Source organism: Callorhinus ursinus, unplaced genomic scaffold (assembly GCF_003265705.2).
Source record: "Callorhinus ursinus isolate GAN/ISIS: 27379988/994484 unplaced genomic scaffold, GSC_fseal_2.0 scaffold6, whole genome shotgun sequence".
NCBI classification, from domain to species: domain Eukaryota; kingdom Metazoa; phylum Chordata; class Mammalia; order Carnivora; family Otariidae; genus Callorhinus; species Callorhinus ursinus.
Window position 1 is genome coordinate 64,866,144 of NW_027397068.1, and position 16,940 is coordinate 64,883,083.

General features: G+C 40.1%; 1 protein-coding gene across 11 annotated transcripts in view; it reads left to right on the forward strand.

Annotated features, from left to right (window-relative positions):
• Positions 1-16,940, forward strand: part of PLEKHG1 (pleckstrin homology and RhoGEF domain containing G1) — a 219,586-nt gene that overhangs the window by 166,585 nt on the left and 36,061 nt on the right. For all 11 annotated transcript variants that reach the window (XM_073894089.1, XM_025866319.2, XM_073894086.1 and 8 more), the window contains one exon: positions 11,489-11,558. In XM_073894089.1, the coding sequence (XP_073750190.1) occupies positions 11,489-11,558 (70 nt within the window). The remainder of the gene's footprint in view (positions 1-11,488; positions 11,559-16,940) is intronic.

The window sequence follows — 16,940 nt, forward strand, 5'->3', positions numbered from 1 at the left end:
GAGAGAGAGCACGAGCCGGGTGAGGGGCAGAGGGAGAGGGAGAAGCAGACTCCCCGGCTGAGCAGGGAAGCCCAAGGTGGGGTTCGATCCCAGGACCCTGGGATCACGACCTGAGCTGAAGGCAGATGCTTAACCAACTGAGCCACCCAGGCGCCCCTCATTATTATTTTCAAGAGTATCTGCTTGCTGGGGGCGCCACCTTGGGCTTCCCTGCTCAGCCAGGGAGTCTGCTTCTCCCTCTCCCTCTGCCCCTCACCCGGCTCGTGCTCTCTCTCACTTGCTCTCTCTCAAATAAATAAAATCTTTAAAAAAGGTAGAATAATTCTATAAAAAAAAAGCATCTGCTTGTTTAACTTTTACAGCTGAGTCATCTATACGATTGTGTCCCTATTTGTTTTTATTTCCTTCCCCTTAGATCTGGAGTCTACATTTAGAGCTCAAATGTCTTTGCTGTTATATTTGCTTAAGAAGTATTGATGTGACTTTTTTTGTTAATGCCTCTTATGAATCTTTTATTATATACCCTACATCAGTTGATTTCAAAGGTCTGACTCTCTGGCAAACCTATGGTTGGGGCTTGAACTAATTTTAAAGTTTCTATTATTTCAGATCCAGGTTTTTCAACATAATATTATATTATTGTGACCAACTAAGCAAGATTTAAATCTCTAAAATTAAAGAGGGGAAAAAGAAATGGTTTTGTGCTGACCTAAAAAAACTCTGCTGACTAGATTGTGTTTTCAGGGTATATTTCCAAAGTACAGAAAAGTAGCATGATAAGTACCCATGAACCCTATCCCCACTCTATCAAAGCCTTTTCTTGTGTCATATTTACTTTAGAAATTCTTTAAAGCATAAAGACATTACAAATACTGTTGAAGCCCCTTATGTATTCCTCCCAGTTGCATCTCACTCTGTGGAGAGTGACACAGTAATGTGCTGGTAAACCAGTTCTCCGGCATTAGGACAAGAGAGGGAGATTCTGGGATTTATATTGTTTGCCACTTTCTGTGGTGTAAACCCTCCATCACAGCAGATTTCAAGCTACCAGCAAGACATCACTGAACATGGAATTAGGAAGAGGTACACAGAATTGGCTCAGGCAAGCCAGTATAATCCGGTTCAGTGTACCCCCAGAACTGGAACTACTGCGATCCAAGACTTGGTGTTTCACTCCCAACTATGATTTTGTTCCATGACTATATATGTAAGCTTTTATTTGAAATATGTAACATGCATTCACTTATTTCAAACATGGCATAAAGTGTGCCAACCTTTCACAAAATTTTTTTCTCTCAACATTGTTTTTGAGATTGATACCTCTCCTTTGTTTAACTGTGATGTAATATTCCATTGGGGGATACATTACTTTGCATTTTGCCAATTACAATTAAGACCGAGAATCTTTTCTTGTTTGTTGGCCACTTAGATTTTTGTGTGTGTGAATTTCTGCCTTCTATTCACTGCCCATTTTTCTGTCAGGATGTTTCTTTTTCTTATTGCCGTGTAGGCATTCCTGATGAATTTTGGCTAGTGATCTTTGTGGATTATTTGAGTTGCAAACCATCTCCTACTATAAGACTTGTCTTTTCACTTTAATTACGGTTTCTTTGAAAAGAAATCATATAATTTATAAGTTTGGCCACACCAAATATAAATGTACATTTTATAACATAGATTTTGCGTTGTGTCTAAAAAATTATAGGGGCGCCTGGGTGCACAGTTCGTGAAGTGTCTGCCTTCGGCTCAGGTCATAATCCTAGGGTTCTAACCTTGGGCCTTGAGTCGGGCTCCCTGCTCAGCGGGAAGTCTGCTTCTCCCTCTCCCTCTGCCGCTCCGAGCCCCTGCTTGTGCTCTCTCTCAAATAAATAAATGAAATCTTTAAAAAAATTATCTTGTAATCTCTGTTCATAAATATACTCTATTATTTTTCTAAAAGTCTTAAAATTTTGCCTTGTCCTTAACCTTACTACAGTTGATGTAGGTATGGTATATGGTAGGAAATCCAAATTCTTGTTTTCCTATGTCTAGCCAAAAGCCTGATCACCACTGATTGAAAAGTACATCTTTCTGTGCTGATTTGTACCTCCACATTCCTCTCATGTGAGGTTTACATGTATGTATGGGTCTGTTTCTGAGCTCTGCATTACTCTATTTGTCCATCCCTGCCCCATACCACATTGTCTTCATTATTAAGCCCACATTACTCTTCAACATTGGCTTAGCTTTTCCTGACTCTTGACGCTGTCAAGTGATTTTTTAGTTTGTCAAATTCCCTGAAGAACTCCGTTAGGGTTTTTATTGGAACTACATTTAATGTAGATTAATTTTGGCAGAATTGACATCTTTACAATATTGAGTCATCCCATCCATAAACATTATTTCTCTTCAACCAAGCCTTTTTGGTTGGTTGGGAATAAAAACTTATTCCTTTTGATGTTATTTTGACTAGGATATTTGTTCTGTTTTGAAATTGACTATTACTGTCCTCTAGGAATGCTGTTGATTCTTCTGTGTTGATAGTGTATCCTACTAACTTTCTAAGCTTTTCCATTAGTTCTAACAGTGGTTTATAGATCCTTTTGGGTTTTCTGTGTGGACACTAGTATCTGAAATTGAGGAAATCTTTTTGTCTTCCTTTATAGTTCTTCTACCCATTACGTTTTTTCGTATCTTATTGTTTGGTTAAGTCTTCTCATACTGTGTTGATTCAATGTTGGTACCCTTATCGTCTTTCTGACATTAGCAGGAATGCTTTAACTCTCTTGATAATAACTATGATGTTTGTTCTCGGATTTACATAAATGCTTTTTCCTATTCTGCTAGAATATTGTGAATGAATATTAAATTTCATTGAATGCTTAATCTGCCTTCAAGAAAATTAGCATATGATTTTTCTCTTTCTATTCTTAATATGATAAATTATATTAACAGGCATTCTATTTGAATCATACATTCATTACTGAAATAAACCCTACCTGGTCATGATGTTTTATATATTTGTGCCCTGATAAGTTTGATTTGTTTGTATTTTTTTTTAAGAAATTTTTCATGCATGTTCATAAATGACCATAATCTGTAACTTTTTTCCTCGCACTATCTTTATTTAATTTTGGTATGTGACTAGATTTAAATCGTTATTTCACAAAATCTTCCAACATAAAACATTTTGGAATGCAGTTGATACTTCATTTTTGTTTTCCTTTTTGTAGCCAAATTTCTCTTTCCTCTTGTAATCCCTGTGATAGCCTAGAAATTTAAGTCTCTGGTTTGGTGTCTGGAAGAAATCCCTAAATGGTCAGGAAACTAGGTCGGTCAAAAGAAACTACTTTCCCCTTTGAATGTGCCCCTAAAATCCCACAACTTTTATTTGTTTGTTTACTTCCAATTAAAGAAGAAAATGCCAATTGTTTTTTTTTTTTTAAGATTTTATTTATTTGAGAGAGAGAAACAGCATGAAAGGGGAGGGGGTCAGAGGGAGAAGCAGGCTCCCCGCTGAGCCGGGAGCCCGATGTGGGACTCGATCCCAGGACTCCGGGATCATGACCTAAGCCGAAGGCAGTCACTTAACCAACTGAGCCACCCAGGTACCCAAAACATGCCAACTGTTTTATACACTCATCCTTCTCTTGGAATAAAGAAGAGTTACCTAAACTGTAATTTGAATCTTTCTTTAAGAATGAAGAGTGAGGAGAGAGACCATTCCTTATATTGAATTTCTATTTTAAAATTATTAGCAAATTAAAATCATCTAAGCTCTCTTCCTTCCTCAGAAGTTGAGAGTAAATCTCCCCTTTCCCTTTAGTTCTTTCTCTTTATTCTGTATATGTCAAATCACTGCTTATAAAACACTCAGCTAAGTCTAGTCTAAGTCTAAAAAAAAAAAAAAAGGTTTTTGGGTCGTCCTTTTTTTCTTCCTTGAAATGTAATTTAGAAAGTGAATCATGGGATATATAGAACATGAAGGCAAGGAAGGTGGGGGGAGTTCTCTTTTCTTTTTTCTTTTTTTTTTTAAGATTTTATTTATTTATTTGAGAGAGAGAGAATGAGAGATAGAGAGCACGAGAGGGAAGAGGGTCAGAGGGAGAAGCAGGGAGCCCGATGTGGGACTCGATCCCGGGACTCCAGGATCATGACCTGAGCCGAAGGCAGCAGCTCAACCAACTGAGCCACTCAGGTGCCCGGGAAGTTTTCTTTTCTTTTAGAGCATTTTCCCACTACCAAAATCTCTTTAACTTCTGCACAGTGGTAGAAATGTTTTCACCTGCAGGCTTTTTTCAAGTGGACTTTCAAGGCCAGTGTTAATGTATCAGTGAGATTAAGGGAACATTTGGTGCTGTTAACCTCATTCCATTTCCTGTTCCCACATGCACGTGTGCCTGTGTGGACGCAACAGCTTGGAATGCCAGCTGACCTAGTTAGGTAGGTGGGGAAAGGAAGTGGTGCTCAGAGGCTATTGTAGACCAGAAGGGGAGAGGCCCCTTTCCTGCCTCTTATTTCCTGTGAGGCAAGTAGAATCTTCAAGGTCAAAATACAGTTCCTGCCTTCAAGTTCACATCACTGGTCAGAGAAAATTTTACATGTAATATGTTCCGTAAAAGAGAACGGTGTTTCCTCTAATTGCACACCCGAACAAGAAATTAAGTAAGAAATGTTACCTTCTTTTTCATCACCCGACTCAAAAAGGAAGAAATATTTGGAACTCAGGGAAAAGGGAAAATACCCAAAACCCGAAGGTGGGATGACTCTAATTTTAGCTGTGAGTACAGAACACAATCTATGAATCACTCCCTCCTGCCAATGTACAGGTAGAGTTGTTCATTAGATACACTGATGCAATGAGAAACCTGGTCTCCACCCTTAGGCTGTAACTCTAGAACGACGGTCCTGTTCTTTCTGGAGTATCTTCGGTGGCTGATATACCACATTCCGTGGCCACATTTGTGCTCCCCTAGTACAGGGCATATTATTGTTTAGTTAGTCTTTTTCCTGTATCTCCCATGCTCCTATTTTCACCAAACTCCAGCCACAAGGGCTTCCTTTCTGTAACCTCACGCAAGCGAGTCCAGAGTGAGCTTGGTGTGCTCAACTGATTTCTTGAAGGACTTTCTCCTTCAGCCCTCCCCATACTCCAATATCGCCTCCTTCAGGAGCCCTCCATGACTGCTCAGTGCCCTTCCACGCCCACCCAGCTTCAGTTGCTCTCCCCACATTGCCCTTTTTGCTTTGTATCACATAGCAGAGTGTCATATTGTGTTGTTTTGTTTCTTTTTTCAGTAAAACCAATACTTGATTATTTTTCACATAAATGTTTCTCATTAAGTGATAATGTGTTATGACATGTGAGTTTCTATTGTAATTTCATTTAGGTTTTTCTGTTTTTAGCAAAATGGTGCTTTCAAATTTTATTTTATTACATAAGAAAGCTTAACGTGAAAGCTACCCTCTTTACTGTACAGCAGATCTCTCAGATTTGTTCATCTTGTTTAACTGGAACTTTTTGCCCATTGAATAGCAACTCCTCCATTTCTCCCCATCCGCCATCAAACCCCTGGTAACTACCATTCTACTCTCTGATTCGATGAATTTGACTACTTTAGATTCCTCAAGTAAGTGGAATCATACCGTATGTGTCTTTTGTGACTAGCTTGTTTCACTTAGCATGATGTCTTCAAGGTTTACCCATGTTATCGCAGATTACAGAATTTCCTCCCTTTTCAAAGGCTAAATAATATTTCATTGTATGTCTATACCACATTTTCTTTATCCATCCACGGATTAAGTTGTTTCCACATACTGGCTGTTGCGACTAGTGTTGCCGTGACCATGAGTGTGTTTATATCTCTTCAAGATCCTGATTTCAGTTCTTTTGGATAAGTACCCAGAAATTGGAATCCTGGCTTATATGGTAGTTCTATTTTTAATTTTTTGAAGAACTGCTTTCCATAGAGGCTGCAGCATTTTGTATTCCCACCAACAGTGTACAAGGGTTCCAATTCTTCACATCTCTGCCCACACGTATCTTTTGTTTGATACTATGTTCTTTATGTATTCAACTATTAACATTTACCACCCCTGATCAGAGCATAAGCGCCATAGGACAGGCCTGTGTTCTTTATCCCATACCTTCATACCTATAACAATGCCTGACATGGAGGCTTTCAATAATTACTATTGAAAAGGAGAGCAAACAAGATGGTGGGCCGAATACGTTAGGACACTGGCCCTATAACAAGAGCACAAAAGAAATCCCATTACTTCCTCCTCATTGTTGCCATCCTTCGTGTTTGTCCTATTTTGGAAAATGATTGTAAAGGAAAGCTAGCCAGGTGATTCAAGCTAGGGCTCCCAGGTAGACAAGGCCTCCCACCGAAAACACCATAATGCAGAGTCCAGCCCTCGGCTTTCTTGAGTCGGTCAGGAAATAAATCTTTCAATAGATGTGTTTATAATAGAGTGCATGACTGGGATTCAACAGCCCTGATATACTAACCCCAGCTGTGGCCATTAATTATTAGCTGCGTGAACTAAGGTAAGCTACTTCCCTTGTATGAGCCATGATTTCCTCACCTTAAAATTAGGGGTTGGACTGGAAAGTGTGTGAGCCCCTCCCACCCTGTGGTTTGAGCAATGAATGCCAGTCATTCATTTACAGGTGAGCTATACCTGGAGCCTGGGTGCGTCCCCCGAGACACTTCCTCCTACCAGGTAGTCCACTCTGGAGATGAAGGTAGAGCTCAAAGGGAGATTGATTAGCATAACATATAGAACACAGGGAGTTGAGTATTGTCAAGGAATATTTCTGTTAAGCTAGATGGATTCTGCTCAAAATTCTTCTCTGATCAGGAAGAGGATTTGTATTGAAAGACCTGGACACAAAACCTAGATCTTGAGCACTCCATCCTCCAGTAATGGAAATCACTGGCCCAGAAATATTGCTGCTTTGACTATTACTTTTCTTCAACCGTTTCTCTTCATCCAGTGCTTAGGTCCCAATGGTTAGATTTCAACTCTCTTTAATTTATTCATACCCATCTATCTGTAAGAGATATTGGTATAAATATCAGGATTGTATTTTCCGAAGTAAAAATAATCTTACAAAGGGAATGTTTTTATAGGAATATCAGGAATGGGGGCACCTGGGTGGCTCAGTCAGTTAGTCGTCTGCCTTTGGCTCAGGTCATGATCCCAGGGTCCTGGGGTCGAGCCCCACGTCGGGCTCCCTGCTCGGCGGAGAGCCCGCTTCTCCCTCTCCCTCCGCCTGCCACTCCCCCTGCTTGTGCTCTCTCTCTCTGTGTCAAATAAATAAATAAAATCTTAAAAAAAAAAAAAAAGGAATATTAGGAATGACTGTTTGTAATTGGGACTATCCTGAAATCATGCTTTGGTAACACTGGTAAAAGATCCTTTCAATGTGCAAGATAGACCAATGGATTTTAAAGTAACAAGGTATAGTGCATTGGTATGGTTTCAGACTCCAACAGATCTCTAAGAAATTATCATACATTCAGTTTCAGTGTAATATCAAAGAGTATCCACACTTTTCTCAATAGGTATTCAAAGACTCCTCTCTTTTCCAGTGATATATCTATGTGAGGCTAGATTGTTTTCTGTGTATTTCATCAAAATAACAGGGGTGCCTGCCTGGCTCAGTCAGTTAAGCATCTGCCTTTAGCTCAGGTCATGATCTCAGGGTCCTGGGATCGAGTCCCACGTTGGGCTCCCTGCTTAGCGGGGAGTCTGCTTGTCCTTCTGCACCTCTTCCTCCACTCATACTCTCTTTCTCTCTCTCTCAAATAAATAAATAAAATCTTAAAAAAAAATAACAGATTGTGACAGATTGAATGTAGAAGCAGATAAGAGAATCCATCGGTGTTCCATTAAGGTCAACATTAGAGATTTGCAAAAATGTAAAACCAAGCTACTCCTCTCACTAACTTTTGTTTTATAAAATCTATTTTTCACAAAAGTTATTTATATTAACATGTATTGGACTTATTAAATGAATTGACCGATTTCAAAAATATTTAATTTTAATTTCTAATAAATATCAGTAGATACAATTCACATAAAGAATTTTTTAGAGTGTATACAGGTCATAATAGTACAAAGTTGGAGAAGAGCTGCCTTGAGTGAAGAGGGCCCGTGGAAAGCTCCACTTCTCACGTAGTTTACAGTCGGCATTGTCATCTCTCACCTTCAAATAGGAAAGGACAATTGAAGATCCCAGATATTTGGGGAGAGCCTCTAAAATGAATGACAGAAGCCAAAAGGATCAAACAGAGTAAAGAGAGCTCAGCAGAAAGCAAAAAGGCAGGAAAGAAAAGCCGCAAATAATTAATAATAATAATAATAGTAATACCATCATCTTTAGAGAGAAATTTTGCACTCGTAAGAACAGAAATATAAGAACCATCTAAAGAGCATATTTAAAAAAAACACTCTGGAATTAAAAATCAGATAGTAGAAAGGAAAACATTTAATAGAGGGGACAGAAAATAAAATTGAAGTCTCCCAGAAAACAAATAATAAACAAGAAGATAGAAAATAGGAGAGGAAGAATAAGAAAGATTAGAGTTTCACACCAGGAAATCTAAAATGTGAATAATAGGAGCTGCAAAGAGAGAAAAGAAAATGGGGGAAGGAAATATCAAAGACCTAATTTAGGCGTAGAGGTTCCTTAGCTTTTTGGTCCCAGGATCTGTACATAACTTCAAAATTACTAAGGACCCAAAAAGTTTTTTTTAATTTATGGTGTATGATGTTTTGGTTACCATGATAGAAATTAAAACTGAAAAATTGTTAAAACTTCAATTTATTCAATAATAATGAACCCACACATTTTTAGAAAAATAATTTTACTGCTTTTCCCCCTAACATTTGGGTATATTTTGGAATTGGTTTACATTTTTGCAAATTTCTTTATTGTCTGACTTACTAGAAAATCACTGGATTCTTAAGTGAGCTTCTACTTTCCATCTGTTTCCTCATCCCAAGTCCTGTCACCTCTGAAAAAGTCCACTGTATGCTCATGAAAGAATGAAAGTAAAAAAGCCAATATTGCCTAAGAATTTTTATGAAAATAGTGACTTTACGGACTCCTGAAGGGGTCTCAGGAATCCAGGGGTCACTTGGAGAAGTAATGCTCAAGAACATTTCCCAAATAGTCAAGTTGGCTCAGTGCATGAAAAGACTCACCCCTTGTTGGGGTACCTGGGTGGCTCAGATGGTTAAGCGTCTGCCTTTGGCTCAGGTCGTGATCCCGGGGTCCTGGGACTGAGCCCCACATCGGGCTCCCTGCTCACCCCAGGGAGCCTGCTTCTCCTTCTCCCTCTGCCTGCCACTCCCCCTGCTTGTGCTCTCTCTCTAATAAAAAATTAAAAATCTTAAAAAAAAAAAAAGACCCCAAAGTCAGCCATCACAGAATTTCAGAATTATGTTAACAAAGGGACAATTCTAAGAGCTTCCAGAATAGAAAATCAGGTCACATGAATCCTGGATCATGGATCAGAATGTTACTGGACTTCTCAGCAGCATTAGAATTCATAAGGCAACAGATAGTTTCCCGAATACTCAGAGAAAATTATTTCCAACCAAGAATTCTATATCCAGTAACATGATCAGCCAAGTGGGAAGGGAGAACATTCTAAAACAGGAAGAGTCTCAGAAAATGTATTGCCTATTACCTTGACTCAGACAGCTACTGGCTGTTGTAATCGCCCAAAGAAGGATACATCTGAAATGGTAGCTAAGAAACAGGGCATCTAACACAGGAGCCGGTGAAGTGCATCATCAGGATGGTGCTGGGAGAACCCAGCAGGTGTGGAGAGCAGGTTAACCTGTTCAGATGAGGGCGGAAGGACTGAGGGCTCCAGCAGGGAGATGACCAAGAAAGAATACAACCAATAGGTGATCTGATGTTTGAACACAGGGAGGCGAGAGTTACCCTTCCAGCGCAAAGTTTGAGGATAAATTAGTGGTGTGTACTTGGAAAACTAAGGAAAAAAAAAGGGGGGGGAAGGGGTGGATGATTTTAACTCTAGGGAAAACATGGTTGTACAAGAAAGGAAATGTAATTATGGTATACTCCCAGCCTCAGCTGAGGATAATATTTATACAGTCTTCAAAATGTAAGCTCTGACTTTTAATCTAATCAAATTTCATAATAGAAATCATTGAGATCAGATGAGGGGAAGTTTGGGAAATTAAGAAGTAAATAATATCTCAAAAAATGCTGAAAATGCTGTATCGGCATGTTTAGAGCCATGGATAGAAACAGCAAGACGTTGAGAATGCTTCTCGAGAGTGGCAGTAGAGAACAGGAAACAGAAAGTAAGAAACTGCTTGTTTTTATTATTTAGCTTTACTATTTAACTTATTTTCATCTTTTTAAAGTAGTCTCCACGCCCAGTGTGGGGCCTGAACTCACGACCCTGAGATCAGGAATCCTATGCTCTACCGACCAAGCCAGCCAGGCGCCCCTATTTAACTTTTTATTAAATATGTAATATACCTCTTATTAAAATAAACACTGAACATAATAAAATATGTATTAATACAACTTATAGAAAGTGCAATTTGGAAATGTGTTACCATTTAACTCTGTGATGCCCTTTGAGGCAGGAATTTAATTTTATCTAATAGTAAGTTTGTTACATTAATTATACTGTATCCACACAAAGAAATAGTATGCAGTTCCTTAAAATAATGCTACTGCCATTAAAAAATAAGATAGATTTTCATCCGAGGAAAGATATTGTCTCCCAGCATATTTTTCCTTTAGAGCACTATCTCCAGTTATAATTTTTTTTTTTTTAAGTAAGCTCTATGCCCAACCTGAGGCTTGACCTCCTGACTCCGAGATCAAGAGTCCCATGCTCTACCAACTGAGCCAGGCAGGCGCTCCCACTCTGTTTATAATTTTAAATTTGTTAGTGTGATCTTTCATGGAATGTCTGACTCTTCCAATGGATTCCGAGCTCCAAGCACTCAGGGACCATATCTCCTTTAGCTCACTGATGTGTTTGTTCTTATGCCTTGCCTGGCATTTGGTACCTAGACAGCTATTTGATGAATGAGTAAGTAAGTGTGTGTGAACATGCATACAGACAATGCCAACCGTCTAGAAGACTTAAATGTCAGGCAGGGCTTGTTATCTCTAGGTGGGAGAGTTAAAGGTCGGACCTGTATTTAAATCCCTGGGGTACCATGACCTTGGGCAAGTCCCTAATCTAAGCCTTGGACCTAATGACAATAGGTCCTCAGTTATCCAGTTAAGTATGATTCCTTGTAGCAGTTGCCACCTCTGGGCCTGCCTGCTCTCCTACCTCGAGAGTGTACTTTGGCTTTGACCGCTATTAAATCCTTACCTAAAAAAAAAAAAATTCCTTGTAAATGCCATATAAATGTGTAGACCTATGAGTTACATAAAATGGTCTCGATCATCAGACTATAATCTAATACTTTCTGGCTATTATTTTTTTATTAGTGACCTTCTGCAAGATTTGGAAAACTGTGAAAATGATCCTGTGGCCATAGCAGAATGTTTTGTGTCCAAGGTAAGCAGGGTTCATTTCTCTGGGCCAACCAAGACGGACGCAGATTGCAAATTGTTTTCATTTTAAAGTTAAAATGACTGGTTTGTTCCATACTGAATGAAGTTAGCCGCTAATCTCTCTCACTCTGTTTTTCTTTCTTTCCACTAGCAAGGAAAAAAAAGTGTTACTGTCCCCAGTAAGTTAGGAAATGCTAACTTAGTAGTTGTCTTAGAACTTGTATCATTACTGAATGATGCTTATGCATCTTTCCTAAGAAAGAAATTTGAGCTTGGTGGGGAGGAAAATCCAGAATAGAATAATGTTTGAAAAATAAATATGCACTGAATACCTCAAGACCAGCTACAAAAATCTGCTAGAATCTAGGTATTTTATCTATAATATACGTGGCACTAGCCTAGGCTATGTAATTATCATTGCGGGGAGGGGACTAAGGGGATGCAGAATTAATCTCTTATATCTTAAAAATACATTCTCATTTTCCTACATTTTTTCTTAAGCTGTATTGATGGTTTAGAAAAATAGAAGAAAAGGATCTGACCTTTAAAAGCTTATGAAACGGTCAGCTCCCACCCCGCACCAGGATTCTGAAACATACAAGACAATCCTTGACAGAGTTTTCCCACGTGCTACCTACTCTATATAGAATCTTATCTTAAGTTTCTCTTAAAAATGCAACAACTTTTGTTTGGAAAAGGTCTCGTGGAAATTATTTTGCCGCGAAACGTCATGTGATTTCCGCAGTTGTGGTCTCAAGGGTACAGAAGTGTAAGCAAGTTTCGTGACGGTGCTCGGGGATCAACCAGGCATTAGCGCCTCATTTAGAGCTGCGGAGTGCGCTGTGAACTTCGAGATGGGATCCTGACCTGGCTCAGGATTTGTTTCAGGGTCGTTTCTTACAGCCACAGACCATCCAGTGGTTTCAAATCCAGACATAACACTCCAGGTTTTATTGAAGCATGATTCCTTAAAGGCAGTTGATGGGCTTGCATATAAAACCCTCCTGACTGTGGGCGGGTGCGTGGATGCCCACGTGTTAACATGTGAAGTGTACACACGTGCTTACACACACAATTCTTGTCATACGTTGCCGTCATAATTAATTCTTATAAAGGGCAGGAATTTGAAAAAGAGAGGGAAGAGGGAGGACAGGGAAAAAGATGTGCCGCGTGTATCAAAGAAGATATATTAAAACAGCCACGGCGCGTAAACAACATGGGAGCGATCGGAAACGCTCGGGCTTTTACCGGTAACTGTAATCACAAGTTGATTAAAGACGGTCCAGCATATGCTTAGCTCCGGCTTAATTATTCACATAAAAGTTTGTTTATGTGCCACGTTGCCAACTCCCAGATCTCATTTTTTCATTGTAATATTGCCAAGTTTAATTAGAAGCCTGACTTCAGCACTCCACACTTTCACATGGAGGCAGGGTGCTGTGAGAGAGTGTTTGGTCCTGGCACGGGGTGCTTCTCACTCAGCACCCTGAAATTTAGACGATGTTACGTTTTCTGAAACACAACCAGCTGCTCGACTCTGGGGAGGAATGGAAAATTGCTTTAATTGAGAGGCCATTAATGAAAGAGGGAAGGCTGGTGGTTGACTTCTGCTTTAATCTGAATCACTGGGGCTTACACAGAGATTCATCTTTGACCTTGATTTTGTGGCATGTGGAGGTTACCGAAATCCTTCCTGACAAAAGGAGAATACATTACTTCTTACCTGCTGCTTATCAAAGCACAAGGGGCTGCAGGGGCCATTCTCTGGAGGGACAGAAATACAAGTTCCCCAGTGGGCGGGCCAAGCTGTCTCCCAGCTGATTCAGCTCCCATTTGTCTGCTCCTAGGGCTCTAGAAACACCTGGAACGGGTTTCCTTGCTTTCCTGCTTGCTTCACCTCCATCCTCATTTCTGTCTCTTATCTTGGCTATCAGCTGGGCTGACCCTAGGCAGCATTTAGGAGGGAGACAGAGTTTATCTTCAGAGACCCAACTTCCCCTGAACCTCTCTCCCCTCCCGTTGGTGCCCTTCTCCCTTCAGTGCCTAGACATGCACACCCACGTATGCGCTGCACACACACCCTGCCCACTTATTGAGATTATCCTCAAGAAGGTGCTGACATTGAACATTCATATCATTGGAATGAATTCAAGTCCATGTTACCTCACCCAGATGCTACTTACATATTAAGCCTTTTCTCATGTGTCTCGTGAAAACTTCTCAGGAATCAAAGTGTGTGTGTGTGAGAGAGAGAGAGAGAGAGAGAGAGAGATAGACCCCATGACAGAAGAAACCCTAAAATCATACAGATTTCTTTACTATTCAACCAATAAACAGCCAAATGCCCCCATGTGCCCAATTGGCCAGCCCTAACTGTCTCTTTTATTTTGGTTCTTTCATAATTAAACATCTCATTTTTGCATCTCTAATTACAATTTGATAGAGTTGAATCAGAAAGAAATATCTATTTTTATCTAATTTCTTTATCATTGTCTTCTTTTTCCCTAATTACTTCTAAAAAGTATTTGGGGTAGCACATATATTGAATAACAGGCATTTAAGGATTAACTAGGAGCTATTGATTTTTGTATAAACCATTGTTTGGATTGTCCACAGAACTTATAAATCTAAGATCAAACATACATTCAATTCTACATTAAGAACATAGAGCTGATTTAAATCAAAACCTAATTTAATATTGGAATAGAGCCATGAGGTGACAAAATACACAGCAATTCAATTGTGCAGAAGTCTTGAGGCTTTATTGGGGATAGGTGTATGTAGGTGAAGCATATGATGTAATTTAGATATATTTTCATTGAAGCCTTTTTTTTTTTAAAGATTTTAGTTCTTTATTTAGAGAGAGAGTGTGCAAGAGTGCAAGCGGGGTGGGGGGTGGGGAGGATTCCTAAGCAGGCTCCACACCCAGAGGGGAGTCCGACATGGGGCTCGATCCCAGGATCCTGAGATCATGATCTGAGCCGAAATCAAGAGGTAGATGCTTAACTGACTGAGCCAGCCACCCAGGAGCCCCTGAAACCATTATTTTCAAGTTTGGCATTTCAGATGATCCTAAAAGTCCCTAAACTTAAGGAAAGTCAACCTGATATTATTCAATTGCATGTTGAGTGCTGCAGGAGGCAGGCAGGAGAAAAGCAAGAAACTCAGAGTGTGTGAGCAAATGCAGAGAAAGGCTCCATCTGACATTACTTTACTAGACTACCTTGGGCAAATCACTTTGCCGGTCTTGTCCATGGAGCCAGGGCTGGACGCTCCAGCGCCTTCAAAGCACACCGGTGAGTGTAGCACGTGTGTGGGCCCAGGTGGGGGCAAGAGCCACCACAGCACCCAGGTTCATGAGGGCAGAAGTGTCACATGAAACTGGGCTCCAGGCCCCGTGGATCTAATATGTTTTCAGGAGAAACCAGAAATCAAGGTATTTTGATCTTGCAACTTTTGGAAACTGACAACTAATTTAAACTTTTAAAAAGTACTATGTTTGAAAATTTGGCGGCCTACGCAGTTGGTGAGGGCATGGGGAAACAGGCACTCTTGTAATTGTGGAAGAACAGAATGGCACAGGCCCTGTGGAGGAGAATTTGAGTATATCTAGCAAGATTACATTTGAATTCATCCTGTAATCCAGCAGTCCTCCTTCCAGAAATCTGCTCCAAAGAGACAGTGACAAAAACACAAGTGTAGAGATGCCTGAGTGGCTCAGTCGCTTAAGCGTCTGCCTTCAGGTCAACATGATCCCAGGGTCCTGGGATTGAGCCCCGCATCAGACTCCCTGCTCGGCCAGAAGCCTGCTTCTCCCTCTGCCTGCCACTCCCCCTGCTTGTACTCTCTCTCTCTCTCTCTCTCTCTCTGACAAATAAAATAAATAAAATCTTAAAAAAAAAAAAATCGGGGCACCTGGGTGGCTCAGTTGGTTAAGCGACTGCCTTCGGCTCGGGTCATGATCCTGGAGTCCCTGGATCGAGTCCCGCATCGGGCTCCCTGCTTGGCAGGGAGTCTGCTCCGCCCTCTGACCCTCACCCCTCTCGTGTGCTCTCTCTCTCTCAAATAAATAAACAAATCTTTAAAAGAAAAAAAAAAAAAGAACTGTAAAATTAAAAATTGATCACTGATAAGGGAGGGATAGACCAAAATGGAAAGGAACAGAAGCTAGGCTTCTTTGAATATGCATTTTCTTATAGAGTTGACCCTGAAACGATGTAAATATTTTTTCTCATAATTATAAAACTAAAGTTAAAAAGGCAGTCTCCAAAAAACTGAAAGCAAAATGAAATGATGAGCCTACTGATATAGCCACTTTGTGGCATAATCACACAAAAGAAATCCCAATTGATTTTAAAATAGACAATGGAGAAAATACAGCAAATACACTTTTAACTGTTGTCAGTAATGATACCAAATACGGTGGTGTTGGTATTGTTATGCTGAAATCGAGTGTATTGTGGGATAAAACAAATGAGTATTTATGTTAGTGTCATTGAACTGGATTTGGTAGGAGACAGAAAACACAGGGTAATCATGAGGCTAATTAAAAACACTGTAATCCTGAATCAGAATTGCACGTTTGAACCAAGAATGTATTTTATGTTTAAAAAACACCATATTCCTAAGTCTGTCCACTGAAAGGGCCTAGAAATAACGATTAACCCAGTGGCAAGACCATCTCTGATACCCAGACTGTGGTCTCCAAATACAAGTTGCACCCAAAGGGAATCAGGGCCCCGTGAAGAATGAGTGTGGGCCAGGAAATGTATAAGGTGGTCTGGAACATCTTGTCATTCCAGAAAACAAGGAAGCTCCCGGAATCTGTAGGTCAAGTTCACGAATACTAGAGAAGAGGCTCCTGCTGATCAAAGCTGGGATCATTTCAGCATCAGTAAAGATAATTAATTAGAAACAACTGAAACCCATTAAATATGTTTATATTCATGAATTCACAGTGATTAAAAAACCCAGAATGGTGGCTTTTGTGGGATGCTAGAAAACCAATGCATTATCTTGAAAGCAGAGGGAAAGAATCAAAGCATTCATCCTGTCTTTCCCATACCAACTACAAACTGCAGGGTAACAGTTAATAGAAGGAAGTTCCTTTTTTTGGAAAGATTCTGACTAATAAATGAGGAAGGAATAGCAGAGTCAGAGATATCACCTTCCGGCAGCTCCTAATGCATTAATGGATCAGGCAATAATGACCAGTGGTGGTTAACATCACAGAAAGAGAGACAACCAGACATTCTGTGCCTCCTGGTGGAAGCACGATACAATTATGATGCATTCCTGCCAAACTGTGGAACTTAAATCTATCCGATCTCCCCTGAACCACACCAGTGCAGGGGGCAGGGGAACATATTAACGGAAACCGTAGGGA